The sequence below is a fragment of the Rousettus aegyptiacus genome, unplaced genomic scaffold, assembly GCF_014176215.1.
Source record: "Rousettus aegyptiacus isolate mRouAeg1 unplaced genomic scaffold, mRouAeg1.p scaffold_m13_p_6, whole genome shotgun sequence".
Lineage (NCBI taxonomy): Eukaryota > Metazoa > Chordata > Mammalia > Chiroptera > Pteropodidae > Rousettus > Rousettus aegyptiacus.
In genome coordinates this window covers 109,942,782-109,958,184 of record NW_023416309.1, presented here as the reverse complement: position 1 = coordinate 109,958,184, position 15,403 = coordinate 109,942,782, and the positions used below count along the sequence as shown (strand labels likewise).

Below are 15,403 nucleotides of genomic sequence, written 5' to 3'. Positions count from 1 at the left end.
GAGGGATTGTCACAGAGTCCCCTAGAGACAAGAGAATCCCTTTAATTTGGTCCTTCGTTCAGTGCTGAGCTCCGACTCTGCTCAGGGACCCAGATGAGGGGTCGTGGCACAGGAATGACCTGGACATGTCCTCTAGCAACCTCCAGTCCAGCGAGGCATTCAGAAGTCTGGGCAGTAACATGGGGGGGTTACTGGGGTGACACTGGACTGTGTGTGGCTCGGGGAGCCCAAGGGGAGGCTCACTTCTACTGTGGGGCGGGGAGGCATCTATGAAACCTGCACAGAGGAGGAGGGATTTCTGCTCAGCGCCGGCTTCGGGGAGAAGGCATGGTGAGGGGCTGTACTAGTTTCATAGTAAATTACCTCCAACTGCGGGGGGCGGGGGGGGGGTGAGGGGCTGAAAACAACAGAGTCTCCCAGCTCTGCAGGCCAGAGTCCAAAGTCAAGGTGCCGGCGGAGCTATGCTTTCTCCAAAGGCCGGAGGGAGACCCACAAATTCCCAGGAAAGCTCCACTGTGGAGGCTGGACGTGGCAGACGGCGGTGGACATTTCTTAAGCCCTTACGTCCATTTTAGAGATGGGGAAAATGAGGTCCAGAGCAATCAAGTGAGACAGGGCGACTTGGTATCAGAAAAGCGGGGCGCAATCCTCCCTTAAACGACTCCACCCCAGTTTCCTCATCTGCCAGCCAGAAGGGCTGGACTAGGTGAGTCCTACAGCCGCTTCCTGCGAGATGCTTGGAGCCTGTGGGAGGGTCAGGGGTAGAGCTGGGCAGGGCCGGCCTGCAGCCCAGGGCTCTGTCCGATGTCCAGCCCAGCCACTGCCTCACATAGGAGGGCTGGGGACCAGTGCCAGGGATGGACGCCTGCTCCCTGCTTTCTCATCCTCGGGCTCTGGACTGGCCTTTGACGACACTGGCCTTGGTGGGGAGAGCAAGAGAACGAACTCTCGGTGTTCCCCCAGACCGCTTCCCGGGTGTGGGGCCTTGGCAGTGACTCAGCTCTGCCAGCCTCCGGCCCAGTCTGCCCAGGGTGGGGTTGATAGTTCCCACACCCCGGCATCGCCGCGTGGAGAGGCTGAGAACATGCTCCTGAGGCACAGGGACCCCGGGTAGCGAGTGCTCGGCCAGCCTTGTGCTCTGGATTTTTTTAAGATCTAGCTCAGGGAATTCTAATGAAACGAGGCAGGCGTCGTAGGACACCCTCCTGCGAGGGACAAACTGACGGCTCGGAGGGCCTAGGTGCTGACTCGGCGCCCAGCGGTGTGTACCTGCTGAGACCTGTCTCAGACCCCGCAGTCCACCTGCAGGGCCACGGCTTTCCGCCCTCATCGCAAGGGCAGCGGCTGGGGAGGGGGCTTGGCTTGGAGTTAGTCCAGGCTTTTAGCCCCGTGCCCACGGGACTGCGTGGGACCCAGCCCTACCCTCCACAGTCCGGCGAGTGGACCCAGCCCCTGACTCACAGCAGGGGGTGGAAGGAAAGGGGCAAAGGCCGGAGCCAGGCGACTTCTTAGGACAGGAAGGGGCATGTGGATCTTCTCCACAGCCCTCGCCCTAAAGACTCTGCGGGGCTGGGAGTGGGGGAAGCGTGGACTAAGGGGGCCGGAGCGGGGTGAGAGGGAGTGAGGGGACAGAACAAGCCCTCGTACCAGACTTACCTGGTTTTCTTTTTAATTAGGATAAGATCCCCATGACGTAAAACTGACCACTTTAGAGCGAACGCCTGCCTCGCTTGCATTCGGCGCATTCATGATGTTGTTCGACCACTCTCTCTACCCAACTTCAAAACATTTTATCGCCCCGAAAGGGAACCCTGGACCCATTCAGCAGGCGCCGTCTGGCAGCCGCCGGTCCACGTCTTCTCTGAGTTTGCTTGTTCTGGATGTTCCGCATACGTGGACTCGTACGATGTGCGACCACAGTTGCATCATTTGACAGGAAGAGGGGGAGCTGTGGCTGGGGCCCCCAAACCCCTGGCTCCTGGAAAACCTCTGGGCCTGCTCAGAGGAAGCCGTCCAGCCCCTTGGCAGGTCTCCCCGCACGTGACTCGTGTAGCGGACTGGGCACCCACCGCCTGGGCTTTGGTCTCAGTGCGGCAGCTGACGTGGACCCCCTAGGAGAGTGGCCGTCCCTCTCGGAGCCCCAGGTGTCCTCTCTGTGAACTAGGAGGTGGAAGTGGGGGGGCTCTCACTCACTACAGCACCCCACATCCTCCCTGTGAAGTTCAGAGGAGAGAAGAGGGGTCCTCGTGGAGACAAAGGCACCTTGCTGGCCCGAGGAGGTCCAGAAGCCCTTTCTAAAACAAGAGAGAGAGAGAGAGATGGTCCCACAAGGGGCAGCAAGGACTTGGTGGGCTTTCTGCTAACGACGAGAGCCAATAAAGACGAGGCAGGCGACCGGGGCAGAGGCTGGGCCTGGCGCCCCAGGGCCCGACGGGGCTCAGCCCCCAGGTGGGTGACGGCCAGCAAGGAGAGTGGCACGTGTGCCCGTGCGAGTGCCCAGGGAGGGGGCGTGCGGGCCTCTGTGTGTAATCCAGCCTGTAAATTGCTCGGGGCCTGCAACCGCCGAAAGGGCCGGGGAGCCGCGCGGTGTTATTATTTACGATGCAGCGCAGAGGCGCCTGCCGGGGACAGGAATGGACCGAGCGCTGTGCGGGGCGGACGGCAAACTGAACTCCAATTTTCTGCTCCGCGGTCTTGGTTACACGCCACCAGGCGCCCGCACGCCGGGTCACCGGCCTGATGAACGCGTGTTCCCCTCGTGCGGCCGGTTCCATCTCTCAGCCTCTGCGTGGCGGCGGCCGGCTCTGCGCGGCGCCGTCCCCTCCCCCGCCGCCCCCTCGGGCCGGCCCTGAACTCCTTGCCTGCGATCTGAGCGCGCAGCGCTGGCCGCTGACCCGGGAGGGGATCGGGCGCCTCGCAGGGAGGCCGGCGGCGGGGCGGCCGAGGGTTCGAACCCAGGCGCTGACTCGTGGTGACCTCGCGCCTCCCTCCTCTGAGCTGCAGAGGAGAGGGGTAGAGGGCAGTCATAGTAATAACCGTCTCCCAAGGGGGTCGGGAGGATTAAATGAGAAAACTCCGGGAGCTGGAGCGGAGCAGGCCGGCAGCAAACACCTTTCTCCTCCCTTCGCCCAGGCGGAGCGCCCCCACTCTGACGCCCGCAATGCGGGGGGGGGGGGGGGAGCAGGTGGCAGGCTCCCGTGCTGTGCGGGGTGATGAGGCCGAGCGGGGAGCCCCCCAGCACGCCCGCCGGGCAGCTCAGCCCCTCCGGTGCATGTTAGGTGCTCGGTTAGATCCACGGGTGGCCACCCTCCTTATGTCCCGTCTCCTCTCCGTAGGCCCGATGGACCATCTCCCTGGGGTGACGGCCTTTCTCGGGGGTGAGGAAGAGGAGGAGGTGGTCGCCCCCTGGGAAGTGTGCTACCCAGAGCTGGGACCGGCCGTCCATCCCTTTCGGCATAGCCCTCCTCTGCCCTGTGTCTGGCGGTGCCGTCGCTGGCCAAGGTGGACCCTGGAGACCCCCGGTCTGGGTTCTTAGAGTCACCTGTGGGCCAAGCAGTCCTGGCTCTTAGCTTCTCAAGTCCTGTTGGAGACAGGTGCTTCTCTGTCACCAGAGCTTAGGGGACAGGCTGACAGTGGTACCCGCGTGATGGAGGGAACTCACCAGCTGAGGGATCTTTAAGAGAATCACCTGGGAGAGCGACAGGCTCCAGGTGGCACAGGGCTCTACGGAGCCTCCTGGACCTGGCCAGGCAGCTGACCCCCAAGCTGAGCTTTAGCAAAGCCCTTCTCCTCTGGGGGGTCTTAGGTCCCAGCTGTCAACCGGAGAATTGCTCCAGGCACATGGCCCACCTCGGGGTTACTGTGGGGGAGGCGAGTGTTGGCCTTGTAGCATAATCGAGCTTCGTGGGAGGAATTCCAGGAGTTAGTGAAATTTTATTATCGCCTGCTTTTATAGCTAAAACGAATCTGAATACACTAAAATGATAATAGCGCCGTTAGGCAAACACATTCCAATCAATGGTATAAGTTTAATCTCTGAACCCTCCAGCTGAAGTGTAAGGAAGGGCTCCCTTCGGCCCTGTTAATAGCAAAATAAACCCATCGGAAAGGACAACGATCATTTTTCCACGCAAGGCTGGGATGCTTCGGCATTATTTACCTGCGGTTCAGGCCGGAGCCCCAGGCCGTGAGACGGGCTTGCAGAGGTCACCCTGTGCAAGGGTGAGGGACAGTGACGGCCGCCCCGGCCTGGGCTCTGTGTGCCAGGTGCCGGTCTGAGCACTCACGCCTCTCAGCTGGCCTGTGAGGAGCACTGCTAGTACCCACTTCTCAGCTGGGGACACCGAGGTGTGGAGGGGTTACAGAGATGCCTGGGGTCACCTAGCTAGTGAGTGGCCGAGCCAGGATTCGAACCCCGGTAACCCCACTGCAGGGCCCAGCAAGGTCAGAACCCACCCTCCGACTCAGATCTCGCCACATCTGAGCTGGAAGGGAACACAGAGAGCCCCCAGGAATGTCGGTCCCCGAGAGGGAGGTGCCTGGCCGAGTTCATCCCCAAGTTTATTTGTCCCCTTTCTTATTCACGGGTCTGGGCCCTCGTGCCTGCCAGCCTCTGGAGCTGAGGAGGCAAGGGAGCCCCTGTCCCTGTCTTCCAGCGGGTGATACACTCGCGTGGGAGTCATCACACGTGCGGCTATGGTGTGCGTGCTGGGTGCCATAAGGGAGGTGACCTCAAAGTGCAAGAGGTGTGGAGGACATTGAAAAGTTTCAGATGACAGCACATTTGAGCTTTAAACAGACACAGGGCAGGAACTAACTTGGATTGGACACCTACATTTTCCCAGCAAAAAAAGGAAGGAAGGAAGGAAGGAAGGAAGGAAGGAAGGAAGGAAGGAAGGAAGGAGGAGGGAGGGAGGGAGGGAGGGAGGGAGGGAGGGAGAGGAAGGAAGGAAGGAGGAAGGAAGGAGAAGGAGGAAGGAAGGAAGGAAGGAAGGAGGGAGGGAGGGAGGAAGGAAGGAAGGAGGAAGGAAGGACGGAAGGAAGGACTCTCTGGGGAAAGGAGATGGCATAAGCAAGGGGCCTGGGGGCACGGTGGCTGTGGCGTGTCTGGGGAAGGAGCAGCTGTGGTCCCGTGAGACGGGACTTGGGCTCCAGACGCATTTCCCAGAGTTCTTGGTTGCCCACCAGGCCGCCCTCCTTGGACGGACGACCCAGGCTCCTGCAGGCATTGTGCTAGTTTCCAGCGGCAGCCCTGACAAAGTGCCCCACACGGAGTGACAACAGAAGTTCGTCCCCTCGTAGCTCTTCTGCGCCCTCCGAAGGCGCTAGGGGAGGCCCCTCCCTTGCCTCCTCTAGCTTCCGGCGGCTCCTGGCGAGCTTTGTGCCAGGAGTGCTCCGACCTCTGCCTCCACGGGCGCGCGGCCCTCTTCTCCCTGGGTCTCTTCTCCTCTTACAGACAGCAGTCATATAGGCCCCGCTCGCCTCCCACGTGACCTCGGCTTAACCAATAACATCTACAATGATCCTTCTCCAAATAGGGCCTCATTCCGAGGTTCCAGGAAGGACATGAATTTTGGGGAATGACACCATTCAACCCAGTCAGTACAGGTGTCAGCTGGTCTTGTCCTGGAGGTAACTTTACGGGCACCCCTTAGCTCCTGGGTCGGATCTCATCATCCTTTATATTCACTACTTACTCATTCATTCATTCACTCATTCATTCCTGAGCATCTTCTTTGCAACAGGCTCCGTGCCCAGTGCTGGAACAATAGAAAACCAGGAGGCATCAGGCAAGCCCTTGTGGCCTTTATGAGATTCGTTCTTTTCTCTGTGACTCTTTGGCCAGGCTGGCCGGGTGGTGGGCTTGGGGCACATGCCGCTCCTTCCCCAGGCTGGGCCCCTCGCCCCACTCACGATTGATTCCCCAGGGCTGTGTCGAGCGAGGCTCAGTCGTACTGCCGCCTGCCCTGGTGGTGAGGCCCCGCTAATCAGATTAGATGTGTATCCAAACAAATTGATGATCTGTTCCATTAGATGCTTTTCAAACACGCTTTTCTGAGCGAGAAATCCATTCGGCGGCGGCAGCTGCGGAAGCCGAGGCATAATTGATTGTCGCACCCTCCTAGGCCCCCGACGTCCGTCCGTCAGAAGGTGCCTGGCTCCTGAAGGTCACTGGCGAGGATTAGATTAAGGAGGGTGAGAGCCTTCTTCCCTGGCTAATGAAGCGCTTGGCATGCAGGCAGCGCCAGGGCCGAGCTGGGCCAGGCATCTGCCAGGAGACAGGGAAGGAGCATAAATTAGCATCTAATTTGTGGGAGCAGCAATGAGGAGGGAAGACCGAGCAGAGATCCAGGGGTTTTGGCGCTGCGGAGCCCTGGCCGGGGGCGGCAGGAGCAGGCGGGTCGAGTCAGGCTTGAGGGTGGGGAGACAGGGCAGCGGCTGGGAGCCCGGGGTGCTGTGGTCCCCATCGGGCTCTGCGAATGCCCGCTGGCATCTTCATCGTGCATGCTCACGGAGCGTGCCTCCTGGAGGGACGTGGCTCGCACAGGGCCACGCATGGCGGCCTCTTCTTGGGCACACAGCAATCTCTTCCTGAGCCCCCTGCCCGAGCAGCTCCCAGACTTAGCGCCAACCCCACCCCTCCACCCCCCGGATTTAAGTAAAAGAGGGACCCGCAGGCATGGCTGACATTGTGCAACACCTCCTGCGACTCCCCCTCCCTCTACCCCTGTCCTGAGCCTTTGCTCAAGACCTTGACAAGCCATCTCTGGGCAAGACTTGGTTCCTGAGCCAGCGTGGGGTGGCCAGTTGGGAAGGCGTAGACTTGAGACATTTAGAAAACTGTGTGCCCCTTAAGGGGATGGCTCTGAGGTGCAAGAAATGAGGGGGGGAGTTATCATGCCATTTCCCCATCCCGTCCCCCATTTGGTCACCCCCAAAGGTGTGGATATGGCAGAAAGAGCTCCCCGCAGGTGCCAAGCGCTTTGCTGCGAACTCACCTCCCTCAGCTCGCTTGGTCTTCCCAGCAGCCTCTGGGGCAGGGGTTGGAAGCTTCGTTACTCGAGATCAAACTTCAGTGAGCATAGGAACTGGGACCTTCACGTCAGAGCCCTGGGAAAGGGGGCGCCTGGGGCTTAGGTGGAGGGGCGGGGCGAGGGCGGCCCAGTTCAGCCTCTCCCTCCCGAGAAGGCCTCAGGGCTCCCATCCTGCCTCATTTTACTGGGCCCCTCAAGCCCACACCTGTTTACCGTCTGCACTGTTTGTCCTCCCAGGCTTCTCGCCCTGCACCCCGCTAGCCCAGCCTCCGAAACCCCACCCCCAGGTGGGCCAGTCTCTCCTGGGGTGTCCCACCCCGTTATCCTTCCGCCCGATCCGCAGGACTCATCCCCAGCCAGCCTGCCTGTCTCTCCCTCACTCCTGGGTCTAGTTCCGGGGCCCTGACATCGGGAGCTGGAGTAGGGACGTCCCCGCCACACAACCACACAATTCTGCCACTCCGAAGCCGGTGCCCCAAGAGGCCACCATCCCTCACTTACCACCCATGAGGACAGGACGCAGGTCGGGGTGTGGGGAGGGCAGCTGAGGGGAAGCCCCGTGTCAGGGGCTCTGGAACCCGCCAGATCTGGGCTCGCGAGTCTGTGCGGTAAAGTCAAACGGCCGAACCTTCCTGAGCGTCCGTTTTCTCGTCAGTAAAATGGGCACAATGACAGCACTTTCCCTGAGAAGGTTTCGTGGCGTGACGTGGAGGAGGGACGGGAGGTGCTTCGCGTGGGGAAGTGTGACAAGCACAGTAGCGCGAAATCAAGCCAGCAGGAGCAGACGTGCGGGAGACGTGAGCTTCCGCGGGCGGGGCCTGCCCTGAGCCCCGATGCCCGCGTCTGTGGCCGGCCAGCTCCAGGGAGGGGACCAGCTTAGGAGGCCGTGGAGGCCAATCCAGACAAAGGCGCCGTGCAGGGGACGGTGAGGGGAGAAGTTTACGAGAATCTCGACTTCCATCCTGTTCCCACGCATTCCAGAGAAGTCCCAGTGACTGAGCAGTCACTGTGGGACCAGAGGCTGCTGCTAACAGAGAGGGGCTCTGGGGCATTTCAGAGGTGAGAAGGGCATTTGCCCAGGCCCAGTGCCCCCTTGAAGCTGGCCCTGGAGGGCAGATAATTAGGTGGCGGGTGGAGGAGGTGGGGTTCCCAGGCCCGGCCTGTCTGGGAAGTCAAATTCCAGGAGAGATGGAGGGACTCCAGAGAAAGAGGACATTGCTGTGCTGGGGGCTGAGGGAAGGGAGAGGTTGGAGTTGAGATAAGCGTCTGTGAGGGGCCGTTTAGTCTGGAGCCTGCAGTGTGAGGGTAACAATGGGGGTATTTAGTGAGAATACCAAAGGCCAGGCAGGCAGAGGCCCCCTGCGCGGGCGCAGGAAATGAGAAGGGGCTCAGGACTGAGGCTTCTTGTCCTCCTTCAAGGGCGGCTCTTCCTTCAAGGGGCTCAGGCCCCGGACCCCCGCCATGCCACACCCGGGTGTCCCGCGCACACAGACAGCCTGCCCGCCCCCCTGCCACCAGCGGGTCCACCCCGCGACCGCTCTACCTGCGCGCTCACATGCACACCTGCACATGCGCGCATCTATTTGATTCTACGTAAGCGGGACACAACGTAAAAGTTGCAAAAGGGTTTGAAGTGAAGAGTGAGTCCCTTCCCCCAAACCCCCCAGCAACCCACTTCTCCTCCCTAAAGCATCACTGGGCCCGCTGTCTTATATAACACCCCCCTGCCCCCCGCAGGAGAAACCCATGTCTGTACAAGCAAATATGTTTTTACACTTGAGAGAAAGAATGCTTGTACACAAACGGTAGCAGAAGGCATACCGACATTCGTTCTGGAACCTTAAGCTATGGATAATTCTGTTGTTTCCTTGACCGCTGACCTCTTGATGGACACTCAGGTCGTTCCTAAGCCTTTTCTGCTTCAGAACCGAGTGCTTCTGTGAAATGCCGTCATTGCCCTCGAACACAGGTGTGCCTGTGCAGGGTACATTCCTTGAAGGGCCGGTGGATTGCGGGGTGTGTGCGTTTTTAGTTTTGATAGAATGGCCGCATTGCTCTCTGTAGATGTCATACCAAGCGACAGTCCCCCCGCCCCCCCAGGAGCTGTTGGGGAGCAGGCCTGGGTCTCCACAGCCTGGCCAGCCAGAGCAGGATGGTATCACATTTTCAGATCTCGGCCGAAGTGATAAGAAAAAATGGGGTCTTAGCGAGTTTCAGTTTCCTTCCTCTTATCAACAAGGTTCAATATCTTTGTGTGTTTCCGAGCTATTCGTAATTCCTTTCTGCAAACTGTTCATATCCTTTTGCCCAATTTTCTGTTGGCCTATCTTTTTCTTATTGATTTAAGGGAATGTTTTTTAGGTCGGGAAAACGAGCCCTTTGTCCATGATAAAAGTTGCAAATATTTTCACCCCGTTTGTCATTTTGTCGCTTCTTTTGGTATTTGTTTTTTCCCCATGCACAATTTTTATATAGTCGAAGGCATTAATCAGTTTCACGACTTTGTGGAGTTTGTGTAGTACTTAGAAAGTACTTGGCAAATATTTCGCTTCGCCAAGATTATGTATTTTTAAACCCCTGTGATTTTTTTCTAGTTCTTTTAGAATTTTATTTTTCATGTTTAAAACATTGATCCATCTAGCATTTATTTTGAGGTAAAGTGTGAGGAAGAGATTCAACTTTTTTTTTTTTTTTCCCCAAATGGCTCCCTAGCTGTTCCAAAGCCATTTGTTGAAAAATCAATCTTTCCCCCACTGACTTGAATTTCTACTTTCACCATATATGAAATAATCCCCATATGTATTGGGGTCTATTTCTGGACTTCTCAGTTCATTACTTCATCAGTCTATTTGTACATTGTTTTAATTATTGCAGCTTTAGCGTATAGTTCAATATCTGTGCAAGTCTCCTCTACGGACCATTCTTTTTCAGAATTTTCTCGACCATTCTTTTTTTTTTTTTTTATGTGAACTTTTTACAATCACTTTGCCTGGTTAAAAAAAGAAAAAAACCATTCTGTGTGTTTTTAAAATGAGGAAAACTAAGAGAAAGACATCAGTATGATGTTGATTCTTTCTATCCACAATTCTCCTCTAGTCTCAATTATCTCTTTCCCACTGAGAAGGTGGCTAACGGGGCTGTTGTATAAGTTGTACGAGTTGTGTACTGAGCAATCCTAGGACGAAGGCTGGAAGGAGCTGCTGGCCCCCGCCAACAAGGTCTGGGCCGTTCTCTCAGGAGTCATCTGTCCATCTGTGTATGTGATCAGTGGTAGCAGCAGCTAAACCTGCCAGGCACCTTCCTAAGCACTTCGTGGTGTTAAGTTTACTAATCCTCACAACAAACCTGTCCCCGATTTATAGCTAAGGAAACTGAGGTGCAGAAACAGTTAAGCAACTTGTCCAAAGTCAGTGATTCGTGTCAGCCACCCCTGTATTCATGGCACAGAAATCTCTTCCTGTGCATAAACATATGCACTCAAAATGCACACGCAGACACACGCAGACACACGTGTCAGACACGCAGGCGCACACAGACGCCCGCGTACGCACGCAGAGGCACGCGGACGCTCCTTGACACACACACACGCAGACAGACACAGATGCACGTGTGCCCACCAGTGCGCTGTGTCCATCAGCGGCCTTCCTCTGTCCCCCTGCCGCCTCCTGCGTGGGGGCGAGGGCCATCAAGGGAAGTCAGCGGGCTGGACGCCCTGCCATTGCCCTCCATCCTGTGGGGTCCCCCTCTAATCTCCCTGGATCCTGAAGACGGAGGGCCTTTTGGGGAGGGAGGGGCCGATGTGGGACGAGGGAGGCAGGGCGCCCAGCTCAGGGCTCCGTTTCCAGCAGGTCCTCAGGAAAGACTAGCCACACTCCCTTTCCTCTTCCCCCAACTCATTATCTCTGGCAGCCACTGGAATCAGCCTGTCCAAGCAAAAGTCATTCGGCTCCAGGCTGGCACCCCCGGGAGAGCCGGAGGAGCAGACTGGCAAATGCAGAGCTTGGAGCAAATTGCCGAGGCAAGGGGTCTGGGTGCGGGGAGCGTGCGTGCGTGTGCATGCTTGCAAGCTCATCTCTCCACACACACACACACACACACACACACACACGCACACACGCACACACCCGCCTCAACTGTGCTGGCTCTGAGTCAGTCCCACATCGAAGGGACTGAATCACTCGGGGGCTGGGACTGTTATTGTTTTAAAACAAACGCGTGATGACAGGAACTAACAGAGGGTTTTTAAGAACGCGATTCAAAGGGCTCTTGAAAGCTACTGGAGAATATGAATGCGCCTTTGAAGTGCGAATGTGCCCATTTGTTAAACTGAGAGCCGAGCTGGCAACTCAGCGGGCTGGCAGAGTTGTTTTTTTTTTCCCCCTAGGCAAATGGGTGCCTGCTGGCCTCTCCACCCTCTGCCACCAGGCAGAGGTGGGCTAGGACACCAGAAACAAGGGACCAGGAGGGAGATACTGGCCTCTCCTCCGGAGTCCACACTCTAAAAAGAGACACGTTTGCAACCGATCGTAAGGCAGTCTGTTCACAGGACAGTTGTTAGGATTGATGGGCACGTGTAAGCGGCATCGAATCCGTGATTGAAGCATCAGCGGTCACTCAGGCGCATTGGTCCATATGGGGCTTCCATGTGGGCTTGCGCCTGCTCTTCCAGGCACCTCCACTCCCTGGGCTTCCTCTCAAGAGGCCCCCACCTGGTGAGGATACAAAGCAGGGATGGGGTTCCAGGAAGACTGCCCCAAATAGTAGCAAGTTATGCAATCATAAGATCGAGACCTCGAGCTTGGGGTGGGGGTGTGATGCAGTCTGGCCAGTTGACCCGGGCCCCAAACATACCTACAGCTTCTCTTGGGTTATTGATCTGTGCTTGAGCCCAGAGTGAGGCCTTGACACAAATACTGAACTTATCTGACCATAGATGCCCAGTTCCGGTTGAATCTGGTGGAGCTGGGCTCCAGGGCTCCAAGTCTCACTAACACAACCAGGGGCCAGCCAGCTGTGCAAGAGGCACCCAGCTTCTCCCATCCCCAGCGAGCCGAGCGCCCTACCCGTGGAGCACCCAGTGACTCCCTTCCACCTGTCCCTTCTCTTCTTTCTGCAGTTTTTTCCATTTCTCAAGCCAAAAGAATGGTGTCTTACGGGGTGTCCGCCCTCTGGGCTCACAGGCGAACGTGAGCCTGGGGCGGCACTGAGAATGACAGCCCCGTCCCCGGCCAGGACACTCACGCCTTTGCGTTGGGGAGAGACATGGCCATGTGCAGAATGCCTGCTCCGGGCCGGGCATGGGGCCGGCATTCTCACAACCATTAGTTCACTCGATCCTCATGGCGTCGAGATGGCCATTTGCCTCCCTGTGTCTCCTGATGGAGAAATCGAGTCTCAGAAAGATGGACACCTGCCCACGCAGCCGAAGTGCTAGGGTGAGTGCAGACCGGCCATGGAGGCCGGGACCACCCACCACTGGCCCGGCGGTCAGGACGCCCAATGCCGCCCTGCCTGCAGCTTCCTGTGTGGCTTGGAGCACCCCCCACCCCTCTGGCACAGGGCGATGGGGAAGGCGATGGACTTAGCCTGGCGAGTCTGGACCTGGGCTTAGCGGCTGAGTGGCCATGCTGCCGCCGAGCCGTAACCTTTTTAACAGCAGCGATGCTGCTGTGAGCATCGGGCGAGAAAGCCCCTGGCCCACCGTGCACACTCACTCCAGGAGCTGTTGAGGGGCTCAGCCGCACACGCTTCTGCAGCCTGCGTGTTCTGGCCTCAAACCCATCCACGTCCCAGCTTCATCGAGTCCGGTGCGAGGTCAAGCGCTCAGCCTCTGCAGCTGGTCTGCCGAGCTAGCTCCCCCCAATCCCCCGGCTGTGTGACTCTGGGCAGTTGTCTAACCCCTCTCCCAAAGGTGGCGTATGGTCCTGTCTGGTCGTGGGGTCATCTGCAGATTAAATGAACACCCGTTAGAGCTTCGAAGACAGTCCAGGACATGGCAGGTGGTTTAGTCCTCGTTACTGTTCCCGGGCGCTGGCTCCTCCCAGCGCAGGCAGGCGCAGCAACGCGCTTGGGGACCCTCTCCCCGTCCCTCCAGCTCTTCCTATCCCTTTGTCACCCCCCTGTCCATTTCACTGCCCGCCTCTCTCCCACTGGCCAGAAGGACCAAAATAAGTGGCTCCCTGGAGCCCAGGGCCTGGAACGCACTGTGTTCATGGGGTGGGGTGGCTGTCGGGGAGCATGTGTTTGGTTGGGTTAACTGAGTCAGGTCAGAAGGTTGGGGTGACTCTGCAGAGGGGCAGAGCAATGACTGGGCCTCATACCCACAGCCCAGGCAATGTCCAGGCAGCTGACCTGGAGTGCAGGTGGAGAGGTTGAAGCAGGCTGGTCCACGGCCAGGGATGGGAGGGTCAAGCAGCCTGGTGGCGGAGGGGGCCCACTGGATGGACTCTGCCCTGATTCCCCTGAAATCAGACTGACCCAAGTTCAAGTCCTTCTCAGCCGCGTGACCCCAGCTAGGCAAGTTGCCTGGCTGCACCCGCTCCCTCTGCGCCAAGGCGTTAGGGCTCGAAATGAGCAACCGAATAAAGACGAGCGAGCGTTAACCACGGCTTTGTGTGTCTGCTCCCCACAGATGACGTGGCCCCCTATTTCAAGACGGAGCCAGTGCGGACGCAGGTGCACCTGGAGGGGAACCGCCTGGTGCTCACGTGCATGGCCGAGGGCAGCTGGCCGCTGGAGTTCAAGTGGCTCCACAACAACAAGGAGCTGACCAAGTTCTCCCTGGAGTACAGGCAAGCCGTGCTGCCCCTCCCCTCTGCGCCGGGGGGGGGGGGGGGGGGAGGCCGGAGCCACTGCCCTGCCCCGAGGGGTGCCAGGGTGGGGGGCCTGCGCTGTAGTTTGGGGGGCAGGGTCTCTTGCTCCCTTACTACTTACTGGGAGGCTGGGGCGGCAGAAGCAGACACCAAAGAGAGCCTTGCTCCCGGGGTGAGAAGACCCCGCCCTGCTGAGCCCAGAAGAAGATGTCTGGGTGCTGCCCTGCTGGACAGGGTGGCCCAAGGGACAGGGCGGCGGTGGTGATCGGCTGGGGGAGCTCACTCTCAGCAGCTGGGCTTCTGCCGCGGCCGTGGCCAGGATCCCCTCTTCCCCTCCCCACTGCGGAGAGCCCCCGCTCAGTCCAGGCGGTGTCCAGGCGGTGCTGTCGGAGGGGCCCAGGTCCCATGGCAGCCTGGGATCAGTAAGGGAGGAGCAGATCTGTGGGGCGTGGGGGTTCAGTTGGGAAACGGAGGTGGCTCGCCTAGGGCCCTTGGGCTTATCCCTACTCCCCGTCTATGCCCACACACTGAGTTCTGGGCTGGGCTGGCCCCCTTCCTCCCCGGGGCACTGCCAAGTGGGGAGAAAGGCAAGGAGGGAGAGAACAGGGTCTCAGACAGCATTGTGGGGGGAGGGGGAAGGGGGGCCGATTTTCTAGAAGCGCAGTGGGAAGCAGCTACTCCTCAGCCCAGCTGGCCTCCAGAGCTCCCTCTGGCCCTCCCTCTGGCTCCTGTCCTCCCATCTGGGCCGTTTTTATTGGCTCCCAACCCTGTGGATGGTGATTAATCCCCGGCCTGATGCACATAATCTGTTTTGTTGGGGAAACAAGATTGTCTTGCCCTGGGGATGTTGATACAAATCTGCTCCGGGGGACAGGAATGCAAATGAGAAGAGGGGGTTTAATTGCTTGAGGATCTGACCTTCTCGTAAAGGAACCATCCTTTTCTTCGCAAAGCGGGCAGAGCAGAGTTTGGGGTGACCTTCACCCCCAGGTTTCTTCTGCCTGGACCCTAGACCGGATTGGCTGGTGGGCGTGGCCACTTTGGCAAAAGAGGGAGCAGCGGGGCCAGGGCAGGCGACCACCTTCCCCTCTGGGTGGTGACCGAAGGACCAGGAAGCGGGAGGTCAGAGCCCGAGGAAGAGAACGTGGGGTCTCCCTGAGCAGCCCCTGCGACGGTTTTAAGTCGGGGGCCCAGAGGCGCCCGTGACTGCTGCCCGGAAGGCATGGATCGTTCGATGGAATCCGTGAGGAGCCCCCGCATGCTGCTGGACGGGGGACGGCAAGGGCTCACGGACGGCACGGGTGCCGGGGCCTCCCAGCGCTGCCCTTGACCGCCTTCAGCTGGCAGGGAGCTGGGGGCGGGATCTAGGACAGGAGAGCTGGTTCTTTATCGGGCTCACGGCCACTCCCTTGGTGCCTTGCAATGGCAAGGACACAAGGGTGGGCACTGACCGGCTCGGCCCACGGGTCGGACTGGCCCAACGATGACATGGGCTTCCTTTGGAGAGCAGCCAGCTCTCTGTCTGTGGAGGCATCCAGGTCACGGTCACGGTCCAGC

At 58.7% G+C, this 15,403-nt stretch overlaps 1 protein-coding gene across 2 annotated transcripts in view; it reads left to right on the top strand.

Annotated features, from left to right (window-relative positions):
• SDK2 (sidekick cell adhesion molecule 2) overlaps nucleotides 1–15,403 on the top strand; it is a 233,402-nt gene that overhangs the window by 92,557 nt on the left and 125,442 nt on the right. For both annotated transcript variants that reach the window (XM_016143599.2, XM_016143598.2), the window contains exon 2: nucleotides 13,666–13,825. In XM_016143599.2, the coding sequence (XP_015999085.2) occupies nucleotides 13,666–13,825 (160 nt within the window). The remainder of the gene's footprint in view (nucleotides 1–13,665; nucleotides 13,826–15,403) is intronic.